The following is a 22244-nucleotide window of genomic DNA, read 5'->3' as shown; positions in this document are numbered from 1 at the left end:
TAGTCATGGATAAACAGACATCAACGGCCAAGATTAGCAACAGGAATCTGCAGAGAATAAATATATATATTTCAGATATTCTAATTCATGCACAGCACATGTGTACCAGCCTGAACAAAGAAGTTGAGTGTCAGCCCATGTGGAGGAGGGACCTACTTAAAATTATCTCCTCTGGAGAACAAAGGGGGGGGGGGGGGGGGGAAATCAAGAGTATGAGCAAAAGCCAGGCACACAGCGACACTCAGTCCTTGAGTTCATTTGGTCATGAAGACAAGCCCTTCAGCATTTAGTTCCAATTTCAACTGCCAGTCACACATACAGTTTAATTGAAGCACTTCCATATTTAATTCAAGCAAAATAGTTCTTACCAGAAAGTTACACAAACCCAAAAAGCTTTATTTTTCAAAACCATACTTTATTTTTTAAAGGCTAAGTATTCAGAACTATCTTTCTTAAGCAAAAACGATTCACATTTCTTTCTGCAGGGTCATCAGTATGCCAAAAAGCATTTTGGGACTTTTTTTTTTTTTTTTTTTTTGCAACTGTTGTTGAGTTCCTACAGCAGTCCAGACTTGTTTTAAAATGGTAACATCAGTTATGGCTTAAAATACAGAATTACAAGAGTTAACACAAATGCCGGGACTCAAGTGGTGAACAGGTAACTATGGTAATTTTTCCACAGAAAAATTGTGTTTTAGCTAAGACAAACAGAAGCAACAACTGTCTTTATCAGTAGACAAATCAACTGAACCTCATCAACAGACACTGCTTCACGGATACCCATTGCTGGTAATCCAATCACAAGTGTGAGAACAATGTTCTGTCAGCTTCAAATACTTCAACCTTTTTCTTCACATCACAAGTCTCAAAAATATGGAAGCATGAACCCACAACCACAGCTTTTTGTTTTGTTGGGGTTTTCTGTGGGTCATTTGTGTTTGGTTTTTTTTTTCCTGGTATGTGTGTGTTTGCTTTTTGAAGAAAAAGATACAAGAAAAGATGGAAGACTACAGTATGTGGTGAAGGAAGAGTCATCACCTCTACAGAGACAGCAGGACTTTGGCCAGAAAATTTTAATCAGTAAGCATGTAAGGACTCAAACTGACTCAGAACACAGAGCTGCAATTTTGTTGTGTATTCCCTCCCTTTCACTGATTTGTAACTCTGCATTTACATGTTCTGGATGGCTTGCATTCAGTGGGACAGAGGTAGTGATAAGATTCCTTCCCTAATGTTTCCAAATAGATGAAAGCTGGTAAGCATGGCCCCAAGGAAGGGCAAGTGCAACCAGTGGGGGACCTGCCAACTGGGAAAGGACAAGAGCACAAGCAGACAGTAAGCCGCTCTCCCGTACCCAAACTGATAAATAAAGTGTTATGTAAAGGTGCTGGACAAGAAGTGAGAAAGTCACAAAACCTCTGTGGCCTCTGCAATATGTACTTCATGCCAGGGTGTGCAAAGGATAGGACTGTACCTTTGCTGCACAGATGTGATCCAAAAACATTACGTTACTTGCAGTACTGCCAGAAGTTCCGGTGTGTATCTAGCTAGCATGGTTACATTGACAATTTTAACAGCTATATAAAAAAAAAAGGACTTGTATTTGCAGACAATTCCTTTATCCAGTTAATTCTTCAGATTTGTCCCACCTTTGCTGTTTGTGACTAGGCCAACATTTCTGTCTTAAGAGGATTAAGACAGCCTTCAACTGTTAAGTGTTCCTTCCCCTTTGCTCACTGAGAGTAATTAATAATTATTAAAAAAATCCCAAACAACAACAGCAGGTTTTATACCTTACACTCCTAGAATATTACAATTTTTATAGGAGTGTTAATTCAGAGGAAAACTGTCTGCAGTACTTACAGCAAAAGTTTGCAACTCTAGGTCAAGGAGGGATGGTGGAAACTAGGCCATCTAAATATAATTTGAGTGCTATAAACCAATCATTGAGTAAAGTCAACACTTGGGGCTAAAGAGCAGTCTCCTTCAAACACCCCATTTCTCTTCTTAAGAAGATCAGAGGTACAATGGTTTGTTTTATTGCAACACTGGTTAGCCAAATCCAATCCTTCCCATCGAGATATGATTTTTAAGAACCAGGGATTTTATGGTTTACTGCCAAATTTGGCAGACAATTTACTGATGAGATTCATAACCTTGGGATTATTCTGGTATTTGGACATATTTGCAGGGTTCTGGGCAACATCTTGGAATGCAACCATGACTTCTGGATCCTGCAGAACAAAAAGCAAAAAATTAGGGCATTTAGTCCAGAAAAGTTAGTGGTTATGTGGTTCCAACATGAATCTAGTCTGGCTCAGCTTTTAATGACAGTTTTGGGCACAAGGTGCCTATTTAAAGCCCAATGATAAAATGCAAGTTGTTAACACTGCATCAGTAAACACCATCATCATTACTGAACTTGCTACACTAATAGCTCAACGTGTGATAAGAGTGGGATAAAGTAAGTGTTTTTTCCTTAAAACAGGAGCCAAACATCACAGCCACACCTACTAGATTACTTCAGGCATCTTCAAATGTGTTTTGAAGAAGGCAGGAGCTTTGCATGTAGCATGCACAGCAGGATAACCCTCCTCTGAGAAACAGCTGCTACACCTCCCTTTGAACCCTTTTTGTTTGAGCAGCAGAAACTTTCACCTGTGGAACTGCAAGCAGATGATGTGGCAACATTTGACTTTAAATAAATAAACCTACCAATAAATAAACGAACAAACCAGTACATAAATAAATAAATCTCTCATTCTGAGTCATTCCCCACCTCCTCCAAGAAATCACACTTAGAAGAGAACCTTGTTAGCTTCCATCACACCATGTTGCAGCTCCACTTTCAGCAGTAACTCCTCACTTTGAAAAGCCTCTTAAAATTAGCAATTTGGGAGATTTAGTATCTCCAGATTTTTTCACAACACATCAGAGATAAGCTACATAATAGCTGCCTGGTATCATTATCCATCAACATATTCCATAGCTGCATGGAGTAGAAGCCAAGCAGTAGAAACCTAAAGACTAAAGCTTACACCACCAATTCAGAGCAGACCAGAATATAGTCAGTTGGACATTTAAGAAGGTGGCAGAGCAGACATAGGCAAAATGCTAAATAAATCATATCTAGATGTAAAGTTCTTAAGAGATCAGCAAAACTCAAGTCTTTCCTGACAGGTTCTTCATGTTAAAGCCTGCCTTTATTATCAGGAAACACCATCAACACATTCTTGCAAGAGAGTCCTACAGTATGTTGGGCTATGCGTAATTAGTGTGCAATGAAGCCTTCTTAAAGGCATGTGAGCTGTACCCCAAAGCTCTGTTTCTCAGCAACTCTCATTTCAAACTCCTGCATTTCAGCATAAATTAGCCAAGCCATGAATACAGCTACAAGTCATGGTGGGTTTTTTTTGATGGTTTGTATGGAACATTGCTGATTGTGGCAGCCTAGGTAAAGCTTTGGTTGCTGGTGTTTGGAAACACTGAAGGAACCCATGAACTTCTGCATAGAAAGTGATGCCTTTGTTGTGATTTCAGAGCATAGCATGTAAGGGTCCCTTGTCATCCTTTGATTTAGATGAGGATCATAGCTGTTCAGTGAGCTGGAAACAGCACAGCAATCCAGTAACAAGACTCTTTCTTATATTTGATCATGTTTGTACACAAATGCAACTATATGGTTCAGATTTTTCCTAGCCCACCTGCCCCTAAAACTGATGTCAGATATACTCTAATCTGATGGAAGAGTTTTCTAGCGTAAAAGCAGCCACGACATGGAGCAATTTGCTAATTAGGAAATTAAGCAAGCCCACTAGGGAAGTAAGCTTTCTGAACATGAATTTAGAAAATGCCAGATGCAGAACTATTCTGATGCTTCCTTGCCTCTGGCAATAACCAAACACTCAATCCCCTAAGAGAAAAGAAATGTTCATCTCACTATTATTGTAATATTTGTGTTGCAGTAACATAAACAATCATTGGGGTTTTTTTTGTTTGTGTATAATTATCTCACCACAATGTGTGTCCATTCAAAAAAGGAGCAAGTGAATTATACTGAGTGGAAAATAACAATTCAAGAGACTCAAAAGAGATCGAGAACTCTATATAGCACAGTTTTGCCTATCATAGGCAAGTATGGGGGTGGATCTTTAATTATGTTCCTATCAATCTGAAAAACAGCTAACACTACTTCCAGACAGTCTGATGCCACACACACAAGGAGAAGTTTTCCCAACAGAAACAAGCAAGCATCTCATTATCATAGAACGGTCTGGGTTGGAAGGGACCTCCAAAAGCCATCTAGTCCAACCCCCTCTGCAGTAAGCAGGAGCATCCTCAACTAGATCAGACCACCCAGAGCCCTGCCAAGCCTCACTTGGACTGTCTCCAAGGTCACATCTTTCTTCCTTCCCTTAGCTCACAGGTGATGCTCTTCCATCATTCAGAACATTTAGCTCTAATTTTAAACTAATACTCACCTGCATGGCCGCAAGAACTTCTGGATCACTGAGAATCTCATTGAGACCTGGCATACCTGCCATTCCTGGCATACCTCCAGGCATACCCCCAGGAAATCCACCTGAAAACCCCCAACAAGAAGAAGAATGAATGACGATGAGCATTTAATTCGTCTATACAAGAAGCTCACTTCCTGTGCCACACCTCTAAAGCCATGTCTTCCGTAAAGCTACAGATAGTCATCACATTCTTTCTGTGAAGGCATGTATCTTATTTTATCCATTATTTCTAACCCAGTTGAGTAAGAGCTTGGGTTCTATCACCTTGTGAAGAGATGCAGTTATTTTCCTGGTTAACTTAAATCAGGTGGATCTCAAGCCCAGAAATGTATGGAGTTTGAATGCCTGGGGTGAACAATTCAGAAAAGAAGCAGAGCAGTAGTAGTATGTCCCAGACACATTGTGCTTTTGTCTGGAACTTTGTGTTTGAAAAGATTATACCACCAATGAAAAAAAAAAAACCCAACCAAAAAAAACCTGAAGCAAATGTTCTTGAGGTTCTATTTTTCAATCTGTAATCAGCAGCTTTCCTATAAGGTAAACTGCACTACCTGCTATGAGAATCTATTTTGTTCAACAGTAGCTTGCAATCACCACAGATTTCTCTAATATTCCATCAAAATTTTCAACTTTAAAACTACTCTTAAGCAGTCCAAGGCACCTTGGGTAATTTGGACAACATTTTTATACTATTTTTTCCCACACATTATGCAAACACTGAATCTTTGTATTCTCATACCTAAATCCTTTGTTATTCATAACTTTTGATTTCCATCTTTGCTCTATTTGATACCCAGCATCCATCCTCTTTCATGGAAAGAATCCCATCCCTCCTCCCACTAGTGCTCAAAAGACTTATCTGCAGACAAGTTCTAGACTTCATAAATATTTTTCTCCTTGTACTAAGAACAAATGTTATAAAAGCTGTGGTTATAATATTCCACATAGAAACAACAGTTGCCTCTACCTCAAATATTGGTGCTTAAAAATAAAATACCTGGGAAACCACCGGGGAAACCACCAAACTGAGCTCCTCCTGCCTGTCGTCTTGCTTCTTCCTCCTGCAGATGAAAGTACATCATTCCACACACAATAATGGAACTGCAGCCTGTTTTCTATAGCTCAACTGTTTTTAGGAGAAAAAAAGAAATAGCTGAGACTATTTCAGGCAGGCAGGCTATGGCAATAAACAAAGCACCTCACTACACAGAGAACCACTGACAAGAACTCGCCATGCCTACTCAAATACATTAAGATGTTTTGCAGATAAATTATGCAGAGTATGTTTTCCCTGAATATGAACTGTATGACTTGGTTTAGCTCCTCAACCTGTATTCATAGAACTCCCACTTCCAACATATTAAAATATATCAGAAAGCATGAAGAAAAAACCAAACTGTGTCAGGAAGAAAAGTGAATTATTATCCTGAAATAAAAACCTCCCACTTTGGAAGACAGAAATGTATTAAGTGAAAATTATTCTGGTGCAGTTATACAATAACCAATGTATTAAAATACAGTAGAGATTCCAGAGCCTGTTTTTGTCATAAGCAGCAACAGCAGGTGCAATACAATGCTCTTTCCTCTATATTTTGTTAGTAGTCAAATAAAAAAGACAGAAATCAACTCTGTAAAATTTAATCCTAAGACTGAAGCAATTCTTCTCTGCAATTCATTTTAACCAAAATAACTATGACACTCTACAAATGACTAAGAAATATTAAAACCTAAGTATCTACCCTTTGTGCTCTCTCATGCTCCTCCCGTGCCTTCTTCACTCTTTCCATTCTTTCCTTGATTTCCTTTTCTTCACGCTTCCGCTCATATTTTCGACGATGTTCTGCAATTTTCTGAGCCTGTTACAACACCACAATTTCACACACATTTCTAGCACATGACATAATGTATTCCAATACAAAATACATGTTAAGAGTAAACAGCTGACTTCACATCCTAGAAGCCCCTTTGTTTTAGGAGCCATTTGCTACTTGCTCTTTAATTAAGGCAATCAGCTATCCAGGTCTACTTGGCCCTAACTGGATTCACCAGAACATGCACTCTTAGTATGCTTTTTTGCTAGACCTCTAGGACTTGCACCATAGCTAGAACTTAAAAATGTTGTCATTATCATCTACAACTACCCAAAAGGACGTTGTACAGAGGCTGGTGCTGGTATACTCTCAAATGTAATTAGCAATAGAACAAGAGGGAATGGCCACAAACTTGCAACATAGACTGGACATTAGGAAAAGTTTTTAGTCAGACACTGAAACAGGCTGCCCAAGGAGGTGGTTGAATCACCATCCCTGGATGTGTTTGAAGGTCACTTAAATGTGGTGCTTGAGGATATGGTTTAGGGGTGAAGATTGTAGAGTCAAGTCAACAGTTGGACTTGACGATCCCCGAAGTCTTTCCCAACCTCAACAATTCTATGATTCCATGTGCCTCTGTATTTTTAATGTTTAAATATGACTTCCCCCACAGCTAAAAACAGCAACTGCCCCCCAAGAGGGGATTTTCACTGGCACCACAGGAAATACAACTCCCCCTGCACACACTTTTTAGATAGCGTTATTGCTATTCCAGGTGCCTTTGCAGCATATACAGCTAGATGTAAGCAGACCAAAGAATTAATGAACCAAACCAAGAATGGGCCAGTGGGGAGAAAATCTGCTTCCTATTATAAGCTCTTCTCAAGTCTGTCAGATCTACAGCCCAGCAGAATAGAGTAGTTAGGGATGAGCTCCTCTAGGGTCCTCACTCAGGACTTGTTGTAACAATAGAACCCTAACCACAGGACTGCATTCCTGAAACCAAAATGCATCCTGAAACCAGGGATAGCATTGGAAAAAATGGTTTTATGATTTCACAAATTGTGTGTGATGGCTACTCCTGTAACACAGCAAAATCAAGATTCAAGAACAGGGACAATAACCACAATGGATACTCCTCTATTCTTTCATAAAATCATTTGTTTAAAGTATATTCTAAGTTCTGATAGAAATTATTTTAGTTGAAATATTTGTTCCATACCCCATTATTCTTGGAAGTACTTCTATCAGAGAAGGCAGAGGGCAGACAGCAAGACTGACTGATACTGAATGCAGTTGTGTCTTATCAAAACCCAGTGCTGCAACCACTCAGCAATTCATTAAGAGAGAGGCAAGTGGGTCTGGGGCTTATGTGGGGCATTTTTCATTTGTTTTGCCTTTGTGTGGTTTGTTTTTTTGTGGATTTGTTTGTTGTGATTTTTTTCAGTGAAACAGAAATTTTTCCAAAGTTTTGATTCTCATTGTTTCTAAGTATTTCTCAATGAGCTAAGTATCTTGAGAATTGTACTTTAAGCTGAAAGTCTCAAAAAATTCTAGGAAAGATGGAAATGAATGTATCATCTTCACTTTAATTAAAAAAAAAAAAAATCACCCATAAAATGATCATACATTTTTCCTTGAGCTACATAGACAAATTCCCACAGACATACTCTGCTGTTTCTGTGCACAGGCAGATTAAGAGGGAAATAAAAGTTTCCCCCCTTAGCCAAGCATTGAGTATACCTCTTACAAAGAGGGTTAGGACTCAAGACCTAATTACATTTACCACAAATCAACAGTCACCAACACAAATGACTAATAGGCTGCAAGATGGTTTCCATTGTTGTTTTCCTGAAGACAGACTCTTCTACAAAGACATGGTAAGAAAACTGAAAGCTGAAGTTATTCAATACAGGAATGTTTATTTATGTGGTGGGTTAAGCTTGGCTGGCTGCCAGATACTCACTAAGCTGCTCTCTCAGTCATCCTCCTCACCAGTACAGTGAGAGGAAAAGATGATGGGAGAAGCTCCTGGCTTGAGATAAAGACAAGGAAATTGCCCATCTGCTACCATCATGGGCAAAATAGACTCATTTATTGCAAAGTACAAATAGAGTAGGAGAATGAGAAACAACAACAAAACTAAAAACCATTTTACCCTATTCCCCTTCTTCCCAAAGATCAACTTTACTTTGTTTCCCACTCTTTCACCTCCTCTCTACACCCAGTAGCAACAGTACAGAGGAATAGAGGCTGTGGTCAGTTCAGAACACTGCACATCTGCCACTCCTTCCTCCTCACACTTTCTTTCTGCTCCAGTGTGGGGTCCCCTTCACAGGATACAGTCCTGGACAAACTGTTCCAGCATGGATCCTCTCCACACAGTATGGTCCTTGAACAACAGACTGCTCCAGAATGGGTCCCTCATGGGCCCCATCTCCTGCCAGAAAAATCAGCTTCTGCATGGTCTCCTCTCCATAGGCCACAGTTTCTGCCAGGAACCTGCTCCAGTGTGGACTCCTCATTGGCTGCAGCCTCCTTCAGGGCACATCCACTTGCTCTAGCATGAGGTCATCCATGGGCTGCAGAGTAGAAATCTGCTCCATTGTGGATCTCTATGAACTCAAGGGGGACAACTTGCTTAACCACAGTCTTCTCCACAGGCTGCAGAGGAATCTCTCTACTCCTGTGCCTGCCATACCTCCTCCCCCTCCTTCATTTATCTTGGTGTCAGTAGGGTTGCTTCTTTTTTTACTTTACTCTCATCTCTCACAGCTCTTGCACTGCATTTTGTAACCCTTCCTTACACATGCCACCTCAGAAACACTACCACCATCACTGACTAGCTCAGCTTTGGCCAGCAGTGGGTCTGCTTTGCAGCCAGCTGGAACTGGCTTTCTCTGACATACTGGTAGCCCTACATCTCTTCTTACAGGAGACCAATGCTGCAGTTTCCACTGCCCCTCAATCTTGCCAAGTAAGTCCTATGCAGTGCAACAGCTGCCATCTGTGGTCCATTGACCATTTTAAAAGAATACACAGAGCAGGTGAAGAAGAAAGGCTGCTATCAACACCATCACATTTGTCACACAAAAACTCTTCCTTAGAAGAACGCTGGGGCCAACAAGCTGAAAAAGAGTCTTTAAAAGGTTGTGCTGCCCTCATGGGGTGGACTAAAGAAAGCACAAATCAAAGCAACGAAGGCTTCCTTTGTAAAGCATGTTTAGGATGAAGCTCTGATCAACTCAAAACATCTTGAAAAAAACCTAAATAAAAATCCGTTAAGCATTCTCCTACTCTTCTGAACGTTTTTAGTCTACATTCTAAAGTGTCTGTCAAGCTTCAACTGCTTCAGATTTTTTTCTGATAAGATTTTTTTGAAGGACCACATTTCATAGTTTGGTTACATGCCCAGCCTGAGACTCAATTCCTCTACACACTGCCACGAACAGCTGTGATTGAAGACAGAGGTATTTATAAACGCAGTTTGACCTGTCACATGACACATGAACACATTCCCACAAGATAATACATACTGGAAGACCCTGAAGGCAAGGAATGTCACTCAAACAAATAGAGGAGTGACCCCCATTACACCTCTCCACTTACTCTTGGCTGCACCTCCTTCAGCATGGCACTAGCATCTTCATCATAATCCAGTTTACAAGCTAATGCAAGATCATGAGCAGCTTCCTCCCAGTGTCCCAGAAGTCTGCAATTCAGAAGGAAAAAGCCAACTGAACTCTTACAGTTCTTCACACTATTTACAACCACGCAGCATCCAGTATTTTTACCTGCAGCAGTTCAATGGTCTTGCTGTTCTCTGTAACCTACACATTGTGATACCATTAGAGGATACTTGCTTGCTTTATACCTTTACAATAACTTTTGCATGAAGTAAATTTGAGGAAAAAACAATATTCCCTCACCAGTGTCATTGTTACAAACAAGAAAGCTCTAAGAGGGAGAAGGTACCTACCTAAAACACATGAATGACACTAATAAAAACACTCTGCACCACCAGGGACATGTTCATGTTAAAACTACATGTTCAGTGTTCTGTACAACTCTACACCAAAATTAAGGACCCTCCTCACTCAGCATTCATCCTAGCTAACAGGAGCCACCATGTCTTAACTGAAGAGATCATATGAGCTACTATGTACACTTCTTTATTTTTGTAAACTCTTGATAATCAAAAATCTAGGCAAATGGGATATTCTTAAATGGCCAAAGCACTTCTGTATAGAGACAGAGATGTTACTCCAAACTACGCTCCAGTCTTCTCATTCTAAGGCTCCATGTCCCTGATTAAAACTGTAGACATTAGCAAACTACTCTGAACACTGGTTAAAATGCCTATTTTAAGTTTTATTACCATTTACTCCTTCCACTTTTATACATACTGTAAGAACTGTCATTTTTTTTCACTCATCTATTGTCATTTAAAAAAAAAATAGGTTTACTACAGTTAGAGGGGATGCACACTGGCTTAATGATACTTAAAATAACTATCACTCTTCAGTATCACTCTTACTATCACTCTTCAATTGCAACAAATGGCTCCCTTAACAACTAGGCAGTTCAATTTACTAAGTAAAAGAGCTCTAGGATCTAATGGAATAAGATCAGCAGAGAAACGTTTAAGAATTATAGGTCAGTAAATTAAAAAAACACCAAAACAAACACTAAGTGAAAAAAAGTCCAAACAAGTACAACCCACAATCCTCAAACTCACAATCTTGAAGCAAATGATTAGAAAACGTCATTACAAGATAGGTATAAAAAGACGTGCCAGAAAGACTGCTCATAAATTGCCATCAATAAACCACTACCATCTTTTCTTTCCTGCAAGCCATGCACTCAGCACAATGGTTTCTTGTCTACTGCTCTTAGTTGCAAGACAGATAGTTCATGCATTATCTTCTCTGTTTCTCTGAACAAAACTGGTCAGCCCCATTAAGTAAAGTGATTATCAAGTATGGATGCAGGCCATTACCTGTGTGCTTTCCCCCTCCATTTGTAGGTCTGTGCTGAGTCAGGATTAATCTTGATGGCTCTGTCACAATCTCTAATGGCAGCATTTGGCTTCTGTAGCTTCACAAAAACACTGTGGGAATGAGAACGTTTATTGTGTATACTGAAATACCAAGTTACTAACTTAAGCTAATTTTGGATGACTAACAGGCAAGCTAGTGAGATAATACATTTGAAGAGCTGAGTTCAAAAAGACTTTGTAGTGATAACAAAGTAATTGAAATTTAGTTCCTCCACCCCACCACTATAGGTGCAAGAGCATTCCTTGTTCAGACTCAAGCCTTGCCAGCAAGAGTAACTTCAGTGCACAAGAAAAGGATACATAAATGCTATGGGCAGTTCAGTTTCATGGTGTTTGGCATTTAAAGCAAACAGCAGCTAGCAATTTGAATAATAATATTACACACACTGTATTAAATAGTCCTTAAAACAGTAAGGCAAAGCAAGCATGAGTTATACAGGCTACAAGAATCAACAGCTAGAATCATCAGAAACTACAGGAGTCATCAAAACCAAAATAGGCAAAATAAAACACAAACCCAGGAAGTAGCCCCAATCCCCTGACAGTTAAGTGAAATAACTGCAAATTTTACAATACATAAGTATATCACATTAGTAGAGAAGTACTTTAGGTGGTTCAGGCATTTCAAATTAAAAATCTCTGAAGGAAACACTAAAAAAAAAAAAATCCTGAATTAACAGCAGCATTTGATATCAATATACTCCAACTCAGGACTTCTGCCCTGTTACATCTACTTTAAAGTAATCAGCAATTAAGAATGCCTCTAAGCAACTTCATCATTAAGGCCAGTTAGAAAGCAAGCACAAAGTCACACATTCCCCTCTAGAAACAAACAGGTGGACAATGTGTCAAAAAAACTGCCTCAATGCTGCTGACTGCACAAAACCCCTAATTCCCTAATAAACAACTCCCTCAGAACCAAACCCTAAGCAGAGAGGTAGATTAGTCACAGCACTTGATCCTCACTGCTGTTACACTGCAGGTTTTACAATATCCTAATATATTGTTTATTTCTACAACAGACCAAATTGAGGTAACTTTTAAACTTCTCATAACACTCTTCTGTTTTCCATTGCTAATTCTAGTCCTGAGAAGATATGGCACTGTAAGGTTTTAAAAATACCACTATGGTGGCAACAACAATGTGTTAAGGCACACAAGTTGTGCTACATGCAAAATCTTTGACGTGGAAAGTGAAAAACCAGTAAGGCATCATTTACCAGGAGAGATGTACTGGAATGGAACAGTTAGAAGGACACTAATTAATCACATAGAAGTCATCAAAAGCTGAATGTTTCTTTGAATTATACCTTGCTGTGAAAAAGATCTACTAAGGTATCAAATAACCCATGTTTAGTGGCAGGGGGGAATTGTGTAAAAGGAGAAAATAAAATAATAATTAAAAAAAAAAATCTTTGGGAACTTCTGCTTCTTCAACCCATACTTGCCCAGATTTCTTAAGAATTCAGAATATAAATACGTTTGTGCATTATGCCAAACCTGGCAATGGTCCAAATACATTATTTGCAGTCTAAGGTAAGTATTGAATGGGTTGAAAAATAAGTGTCTTGCTCAAATGTAGGACTGCTGAATCATAGAATTGAATCATAGAATTGTTAGGGTTGGAAGGGACCTCAAGGATCATCCAGTTCCAAACCCCGAGCCGTGGGCAGGGACACCTCACACTAGATCAGGTTGCCCAGAGCCACATCCAGCCTGGCCTTAAAAATCTTCAGGGATGAGGCTTCCACCACCTCCCTGGGCAACCTGTTCCAGTGTCTCACCACCCTCATGGTGAGGAACTTCTTCCTAACATCCAATCTGAATCTACCCATTTCTATTTTTGTTCCATTCCCCCCAGTCCTATCACTACCTGACACCCTAAAAAGTCCCTCACCAGCTTTCTTGTAGGCCCCCATAAGATACTGGAAGGCCACAAATGTTTCTGTTGAACAGAAACAAGTCTATTTCACAGGGAACTACTTGATTTAGCAGGAACAACAGAGGAGCCACATGATCCACAACTAACCTTGCATCCAAAAAGGACATGATTTCAGTCATCACCTTAATCATAAAACACACTTCAGATTATGGCAGCTTTAGCAAATCTGGTCAACCATACGTGTAAAAAAAAAAAAAAAGGCATGAAGTGTACTTTTCTCCTTCCCTTATGTAGTTTAAGTTTACATAGATCCTCAAGTTGCCATTATATTTAGGCTCTTGAAGGAAAACAACAGAACAAGCAGGAACATAAATGACTGGTTTACAATGACTCACCTTGCCCTCTTGGCATACAAAATGGCCAAACAAGGATTCAGCTTGATAGCATCTGTGAACAAGTCGACAGCCTTCTGAAGTTCACCTAAACACAAGTTACAGTGAATTTTCAATCCTGATGCAATGACATTACATCCAAATTGCCAAACCTGCCTTACAGGGTGTTACATCCCTGGGCACTTCTTAAGTACAACATTATCAACAAAAGAAAAATCACTCTCCCTTTTACCATGTTACTGAAGTACAAACTCTAAAAAATAATGCTGGAAGGGAAGAAAGACTTCTACCAGTTAAATTGGTACATTTAACTCTGAAATTAAATAGGAAGTCACCTCTTCATTACACAGCTTTTCATTGCCTTAAGATAACCCACTAGAGACCCACTCATAAGAATATATAGGAAAGTACTGTAACAATTTGTAATAGAGATGCTGCTGTACCTCATTCTCCCCTGCCCAGGACTATAGCTACATTGAAAAGACAATACTAAAGCAGCTTTCATGTCCTGGTTAGTTTTGGCTATCTGCCCTGGTTTCACTGGGACAGAATCACAGGCCAGCTGTAGTATGCAGGCCATTAGCAGTTTCAAATCAGCCAGGAGTTCAAGTTGGGAGAGGCAAAAGCCAGGGCATCCCATACCACAAGCACCACGCTCATAATAAAGGGGGATGTTTGCTGAAGATGAAGGCTCCTTCTCCTCTCAAGGGTAACCATTCCTGGAGGGACCCATTTATTGTATGCATTCACAGGGCTGGATACAGGTTCATATACTTTATATTGGTACTAGTATTAATATTGCCATTTCATTAAATCCTTCTGACTTCAACACACAGGTCTCCTCCTCCTCCTCCCTATTTCTCTTCTTAGCTGTGAGGGGATCACCCTACAATAGAGCAACTGCTACACTTGAGTCCCAGATATGGACTAAATGCAGAGAGTATCCAACAGGGAGTTGGTTTTCTCTTCCTTGAAAGCATTCAAAATGGTCCAAGATATTTTTTTTTAAAGGAGAGCCAGGCCTAAATGTCCTTGATTAAGTACTAAAAAACAATTTATCACCTTCACTTAGAGCATTTATGGCTTCCATCTTCTTCTCATTAGCTTGATCCATCATCTCTTCTGTTACCTAAGAAAATAAAGAAAATTAAAACCACACAAAACAGAAGCTGCAGAGCCCATGACAGAATTACCAAGCTGAGACACTGCCAGAGGAAGAGCTTCAGTTTGTGATTCCAAAATCTTGGTTTTCTTAAAAAAAAAAAAAAACCAAAAAAACAAAAAACTTTGCTTTCAGCTTGGGGACATTAGCCACCATTATTTTTAGCCAGGGAATGCTTAAAAGAGAAGTTGAAGTAACAACACATTTTTATGTATCTACTTTTCACTGGTGTTTTTTTTGTTTGGTTGGTTGGGGTTTTTTGTGTGTGTGTGTTTTCTGACCTGGTTTTCCTCACTGAGCTCTCTGACGAACTCTAATGTTGAATAAGGTTTTATAACAGCTACGTTTTCTCTTTAGGAAAAAGAGCCAAAGCAACATCTGGCCATGCAGCTAATATTGTACTCACCACCCCTCAGCTTCTATCCTTCACTAGCCTTGAAACCTCTCCCTATCTTTCCTATGGCCATGGACACTGAAAGTAGTGTGCTCACCTCCAAATTTTCATCTCCCATTTCTTGAGGGTCATCATTGTCTGGTTCAATCACACCCTCATTGTCAATTTCTGGTGGGGAAATGGAAGGAAAAAAACACAAAACAACACCAAGTTAAAGCTCCTTCCACAAACAGAGAAAGGATTTCCAGAACCATGCTCAAAGTTGTAAAATGTGATAGAGTAATCTATTTTCCACACCTAAGTCACTCTCTTCACTTTCTGGTTCAGGTGATTTAACAGGCTCCTCTGGCTGTTGCTCAGCTTTGCCCTGAAAGAAAAATGTATTTATAAATATACATTATTTCTGACTGATATCCTATTCCCATTGTAATAAATAACAATGCATCAAAAAAAAATCCAAAATTCATTTTCAAAGCATGAGACTGTCTTGTGGCTAAACTGCTTTAAGATACACATCTCCCTTTTCCTCCTCTCAGATTACGTCTATCATGCATGCAAATAATTCAGAGCCCAGATTTTGACTTATGAACTTTTATTATTGTTAAAGCCTGTCCTTCAAATTGTATAATTCAATAATCAAACCCCCCAAAAATCCAGATAACACTCAATTCAGAAGCAGGTTTGCAGTAAATACTAACCAACTCTTCTGCCTTTCTTCAGACATTCTCTGGATCAAAAATCCTCTCTGTCTAATACTATTAAACTGTGGTCCTTCAGCAGTGAACGAAAAGCTGGTGTCACTGATGAAAATATTTTTTCCACTTGCCATAGTGAGAAGTCTTTCAAATAGCTTTCCCATCAGCTTCTAACAATATTACTAATCTCCTTTGAATCCCAGAACTTAGCACATCCTGCTTTAACCACAGACAGTAGCTGCTTGTCTCACTATTCAGTTTCACAGACTGTACTCACTACACACACACAATCCCTCTGTGCAGTTCTTATTAGCCAGCAATTCCAGCATCCACTGTGTTATTAAATCCAAAACAAGAATTCTTCCTAAATAAGTTCAGTCTTAGGACAACCTTGCTATAAATATCTACATGGCAAATTTATTATCTCCCTTAAAACAAAGGAACAAAACCCAACAGAAAACTCTTCCACTATACTGCCTGAAAAAGTCAGCAGTTTAACTGTTCACTTCATTATCTATCATCCTCATTAATATTTGTTAATGCAAAGATTATCATTTAATCCACTGCAGACTACAGAGGAGGTGTATAAATGGAACAAAAACATTAAAAAAGAAGAGGATAAATTGAGACTTTTTGGCATTTGCATTGCACAGAATATCAGGCATTCAGGATTAAGGAAATCAAGCATGATAATACTTGAAATAAACTAGGAAGCCATCTGTAACAAGTCATCTACAACATGCTGTAGGCAGGCTTCAGACTGAACTGTCACACTCACTCACCCTAGTGTATTCACCCACCCTATCTGAATTAAAATTGACAGCACTTCTGACCCTTCCTGCTGCTCAGTTATATTTGCAGAGAATCCAGATGTTAGTTTGCAATTATAAATTATTCATCTCACCTTACTTGTGTCCTCTGTGGAGGTATTGGCTGGAGCAGGTGGTATTGTGCCTCCCATACTTTTCAGCGAAACAAAGAGAAGAAAAACCAAAACAGTAAGATTAAAACACATGTCACTGTTTTGATACTGTTTCAAATCCTTCTGATAATCCCAGCTTTTTGCAGTGACAGAAACATGATGATCCATTCCACTGTAAAACCAGCAAATGAAAAGCACATAGCCACCACAATTTTCTCAGTGTAACATAATGCACAATGTGTCTGTTGGCTCTTTCACCTCCAGCTCCTGTGGCTTGTACTCATGCTCCTCACCCATCACCCACCCATTCTCACAAGGAAAACCTGCCCCCTTGACTGAAATTAATTTTCTCCTTAAAATATAATTCCTGTTTGAAGTCAAAACTAAATAGTACTACAGTTAGTACTACAATTATAATTGGTTTTGGAACAGAGATCAAACAAGTTAAGGGAATCACAATTGCCTAAAATGCTTATGCAGTTAAAAACCTGCTGCCCAGGGTAAGAAAATTCATCTCTCATGTATTGCAATATTCATGCCTTTTCTTAGCTACAAGTTAAGGAGCACTCCCTGTATACACAGCATGCTTTCAGTATAGAATAACTTCTATATTATATCCACTTTGGTGAGCAGCCAGAAGTAAGCATATGCTGAATTCTCCAGCTATTTCATGTAACATCTACTCACACCTCATGGCAGGCTGCCACAAGTACTGCCAATCCCATCCAGCCTCTGCTCCACATTCCCACTTACTAACAGTTTACAAACAGGTTCAACCAACTCATTGGGGCCTCACAGCACTGTTAGATGTGATGCAGGGGAGGGAGGAATGATGGGGGCAAACAGGAGTGGGCAGGAGGAACTAAAAGCGTGCAGAACCGTTTTCAGGAAGGGTGCAACAGAGAACTATATCTAAAGGATGAGATCCTACAGCTTCTAAAGTCAAGCTGCTGCCATCCTGTTCTCCCCTCTCCTCCCTCCCATCACCACCACCATCCCAGAGTCAGACCCTAAACTGTCTGAAAACAAACCTGGATAAGACAGGATGAGGACAAGGATGAATAGGGGCAGAGAGGATAGAAGGACAAGGAAGTGCCAAGACTGACAGGTCCTAGCACGAGGCTCTGCAGCAAAAAGCAAGCAAACAGCACTACATTACCTCTAGTTTACAAGGATAAACTGTTGAGAAAAAGTCACAAGTTACAAAAACTGGCATCCTATGAAGTTATTGCAAAAGTCAAGATGTGTCCTTGGAATGTTGACATCATTTAATCAAGTTACACTGCAAGGACAAAATAAAGGTAGTCTGACAAACTGTAACCTACAGTACATGGAGTAACTGTTCCTACCAAAATTTTACTTTCATATGCTGACAGTAGGGCACAGAGTTCTCTACCAGTCTGTAAAAATTAAAAGTTTTCTCTAGGATTATGAGGATTGTTTAAGGAAGCCTTGGAATTTCTCTTCTGCACAAAGGAAACTATAAATTCTGAAGAATTTTAGTAGTGCTGAAAGCTAAGAGGGTAAAACACAATGCTCACAAATTGAAAGTCATCTAATGCCTGTTGGCACCACCTTTTTTTCCTTGTCTCCAAACAGTAAGAGTCTTTCAGAGCCTGCCTCACTAGAAAAAAAAGACTAGGAACCCTCTAACTCAAGAAGGTCAGTAACATCTACAGCTTCCAATCATGTATTTAAGAACACCTCAAGCTAAAAAACACATGGGAAACAAATTCTTGAACAGTTGCAAATTATTGGTCTCAAGATGAGCTGGTTATAAGCCTGACACCTTGAATCATCTCAAGGATGAAACAACTTGGTTCATCTTCTCTACCTGCTTTACATCCACCCAAAAGGACCCATGCTTAGAACATACATATAAGATCTTTAACTAATACATATGCATATTTTATAACAAGCTATTTCATGAACTGCCAAGGCTAAACAGTTTGACTCCTAGTCCTTGGAAGTGTTTTTACTATCCAGTTATTCTCCATTTAAACTAGAGTTACAATCCCAGAGCAATTCAAACACAAGTTACACTAAAATTCCTTAAACTAGTATTTGATTACAATGATTAAATGCATAGCAAGAATATATATATATACAAGTTTGCAATGTATTTAACCTCAAGATGTTCGAGACACTTGTAGGAAAAGGCAGGTACTGAGCTATATAAATAGCACAGAGAGGAGAAAAAAATTAAATGAAACCTTTGTGCTGAAACAGAGTTGTGCAATTCCAGTAACAACTCTTGGGAGCCACAGGGCTCTAATGCAACAATGACTCCATACTTCTACTCATCAGCGGGGAAAACTGCTGCTTTTACAACTTGTTGGAAGAACTGCAACCATTATTTCTGCAGCCACTTTTGTAATTGACAACAAAATGATCTTAAAAAAAAAAAAAAAAGAATTACCACGAATTCAAAGTGGCCATAATATGTGAAGAAAACAACAAAAACAAAAGAAGAAAAAAGGCAAAAAGCCTTGTTCAACTGGCCAGGGATTCTGTGCTTTACTTTTAAGGACTGCTATTGTTTCTTTGCTGAATCGCAGATTCCTGAAACATGCTCCCTTTAATGCCTCATTTCACAGCAATTCAAGTCAAAACATTTGTATTTATGCAATTATGAAAATGCAGATATGACTAAAAGGGATGTCAAAACACTTTGCAAACAAGACCGTACACTAGTGTGTGCTTTTCTATACATATATTAAATAAAACAGCTAAATAGAAAGCTTAGAATATAACATGTGCATGAAAACAGGTAAGGCAACGTTTCTGATGCAATATTAACAGCATCCCATTCTGGGTTTACAAGCAGTTAGTATATTTAAGTTAGATTTGCTAGCTTTAAGGAAAAAAAAAAAAGATCAAAAGATCATCAGAATTTTACTTGAAAAACTTAATGATGGATTCCACTATCATTTAATTATTCTGTAATCACCCACAGTGATTAAACCTGTCTTTCTTTTTTAATATATGTCAGCCTGACAGGTATAGGACTTGTAGAGTGTATTTCCCCCTGAAGCCCAGCTATGCTAAGTTTCAAGCAGTTTCCAAAGAATAAGACACTATAAATACATTTAATTGTCCTACTGCAAACAGTGCTACTATGGAAGGGCAGAGAGGAACCCACCAGACTTCCATTTTGATGTGAAAATTTATTTGGTTACCATTCCTAAATATGTAAAGAAAACCAGAAACCCTGAGAGGGCTATAGGAGGTTCTATTCTGAAATATTTTTCAGTTCCTAAGATAAAGATAGCTAGTGAAGACTTTATATGGAAAAAACCCCACTCCACAGTTCAAACTCTGATTTTTATACTTGTAATACAAGCATCCTTCTATTAACCAAACAGAATTCATTTGGAAGTTAAGAGTCCTCCCCATTAACACGAAGGAAGTTAGAAGTCAGATGATCACCTTTCCATTCCCTAATGCTTTCTCTGGCCAAAAGAAGTTAGTGTTCTTCCTCTCCCTCCCAAAATACTCTGTCCACACCTTCAGAATTACACAGCAGAAGAAAGGAATCAACCTAGGGTGAGGCACTTAAGTCTTTTTTCACGGTAGCAAAAGGAACTGAAGATCTGCATGCAGGAAGGTAAGAAACGTGCATCTCCTTCCTAGGCGTACATGCAGATACTAGTAGCACTGCACAGTGAGGTTCAACAGGAGTGGTTTTTACAGCCATGCTAACATTCAGATGCATAAAAAAGGTTTCAACACCACTGGAAAATAACCAACAAACAAAAAAAACCCAAACAAAACCAACCCCAACAGTAGTCCATTGCAAGCCACTGTCATTACATGACATACTGTGAAACGCCAGTATCTACTTACATATACACACAAAGCCCTGCTAGTTTTTCAACTAACTGCAAGTGCTATACAGCAGAGAAGTACAGCTAAAATACTTTCAGATTAAAATGTAAAGCACATTTTCTCAAACAAATCTCAGGTCACCCTTAGATAATAATCTTTCCACTTCCCATTTAATAAAAAATGTGTTGTCTGCATGGACCTTCCTCACTTCTCCGAGTTCTTTAGCATAAGGAGGGTTGCAGCCACGAAAACCAAGCAGTGGTACCCTACCTGAATACAGGGTGGTTATGGGTTGCCTGCCAGCAGCAAACGACTTTTCGAGCCTGGCTTTTCTGCGCACTCAGGATGGAACCCAGGATGATTTGCTTGTAGAGAAGCTTCTGCTATGACAGGCCACTCGCGCAAAGGCGCTGCGCAGCACGAATAGCAGGCGTTTGAAGCGCCTCACAGGGGAGCAAGATTACAACTACTCGATACAGGGAACTCGAAGGGGCGAACCATGTTCTGGCCTGAAACTACTCCGCGTATTGAAGTACTTTATGCTTGTGAGTACCAGGATGTAAATCAACGCCACTCACCTCCCCACAACTCGTCTCTTTTTAAGACAGGCTAGCTAGCCAACTCTGCTGCATAATGCGAGAATTAGCTCGGTAAGTATTACTCTGGGGCTTTCCAGCCTGGAAAGCTGAGCAACTGAGATGGCCGGGGGGCAGGCTTTTGCAACAGGAATAGCCAGAGTTTAAAGCAAAACAAAACACAAAAATAAGTCTTTTCAATGACCGAGTTGTAACACCGGCGTGCCCTGCGGCGACAAAAGACGGGAGAAGGCAGTGCACCGGAGCTGCTCCTCGGCGAAGACCCCGCCGCACAGGACCGAGCCGGACCCGCAGCGACAAACCCCTACCCTCGCTCCCGCTTCCTCTCCGGGCGACACAGCAGGGCTGCGCGCCGGCACGTGCCGCCACCACCTCCCTCCCCTCCCCCTCTCTCACTGACGAGACGCGACCCCTCCCCCCAACTCCGCGTCCCGCGCGAAACCACAAACCACCCCTCCCCCTTCCCCTCCCAAGCCCTCCACTCCCCTTACGGCCACCTGAACGGCGGCGCGGCCCATGACCGACCTCTCCACCCACTCGCGAAGAAAGGCCAGCTCCTCGGAGTGCAGCAGGCCCGGGTTCTGCTTGCAGAGCCTGACGAAGGCCCGCAGCTCGCTCAGCTTGCGGGAGTCCATGGCGGAGCAGTAGCAGCAACAGCACTCAACCCAGGCTCACTTGCCCGCTGCTGCCCGACCCAACCGCCGCGCGGCGCCGTAGAAGCTTCCAGCCCGCCCCTCCTACCTCGAGGCACCGCCCCCGTTTGGTGAACCCCGCCCCCGCCAGGGCCTAGCCCCGCCCCGCCGCCGGGCAGTGGCGGGAACGTTCTAGAAAGGAAGGTGGCCGGTGAGCGGCCCGATCCTGCCAGGAGCAGCAGCATTTTTCTCCTTGGCGTTGTTGTCCGCCCCCACCGCACTGCCGGAGTCCTGCCGCGGACCGGGTTCCTCCTCGCGTCTCCACTGCGGGCGAGACAGGCGGCCTCGCCG

General features: G+C 40.5%; 1 protein-coding gene across 3 annotated transcripts; it reads right to left on the bottom strand.

Annotated features, from left to right (window-relative positions):
* Positions 1 to 523: 523 nt before the first annotated feature.
* On the bottom strand, positions 524 to 21925 carry ST13 (ST13 Hsp70 interacting protein). Of its 3 annotated transcripts, XM_054386510.1 has the most exons (13): positions 21787 to 21925; positions 16820 to 16877; positions 15735 to 15749; positions 15518 to 15587; positions 15318 to 15388; positions 14727 to 14793; positions 13668 to 13752; positions 11331 to 11441; positions 9941 to 10043; positions 6260 to 6376; positions 5518 to 5581; positions 4482 to 4594; positions 524 to 2234 (listed from the first exon to the last, which is right to left on the bottom strand). In XM_054386510.1, exons 1-13 carry the CDS (start codon positions 21894 to 21896, stop codon positions 2106 to 2108), a joined length of 1113 nt encoding a protein of 370 aa, XP_054242485.1. In that variant the 5' UTR covers positions 21897 to 21925; the 3' UTR covers positions 524 to 2105. The 3 variants fall into 3 exon arrangements, with proteins under 3 accessions (XP_054242485.1, XP_054242484.1, XP_054242486.1); XM_054386509.1 differs by lacking the exon at positions 15735 to 15749 and having other exon boundaries at positions 4482 to 4582; XM_054386511.1 differs by lacking the exon at positions 15735 to 15749 and having other exon boundaries at positions 15518 to 15563.
* Positions 21926 to 22244: the final 319 nt, after the last annotated feature.

Source organism: Indicator indicator, chromosome 14, assembly GCF_027791375.1.
Source record: "Indicator indicator isolate 239-I01 chromosome 14, UM_Iind_1.1, whole genome shotgun sequence".
Taxonomy (NCBI): Eukaryota; Metazoa; Chordata; class Aves; order Piciformes; family Indicatoridae; genus Indicator; species Indicator indicator.
The sequence above is the reverse complement of the archived record's forward strand: the minus strand, read 5'-3'. Positions and strand labels throughout refer to the sequence as shown.

Excerpts from the sequence above, each read along its gene's own strand:
- ST13 (XM_054386510.1), bottom strand. The coding sequence starts at position 21,896 with ATGGACTCCCGCAAGCTGAGCGAGCTGCGGGCCTTCGTCAGGCTCTGC. Across the intron at positions 16,878-21,786 it reads CTTCGCGAGTGGGTGGAGAG|TATGGGAGGCACAATACCAC; the intron begins GTCGGTCATGGG and ends TTCGCTGAAAAG. Across the intron at positions 10,044-11,330 it reads TGGAGGGGGAAAGCACACAG|ACTTCTGGGACACTGGGAGG; the intron begins GTAATGGCCTGC and ends TCTGAATTGCAG.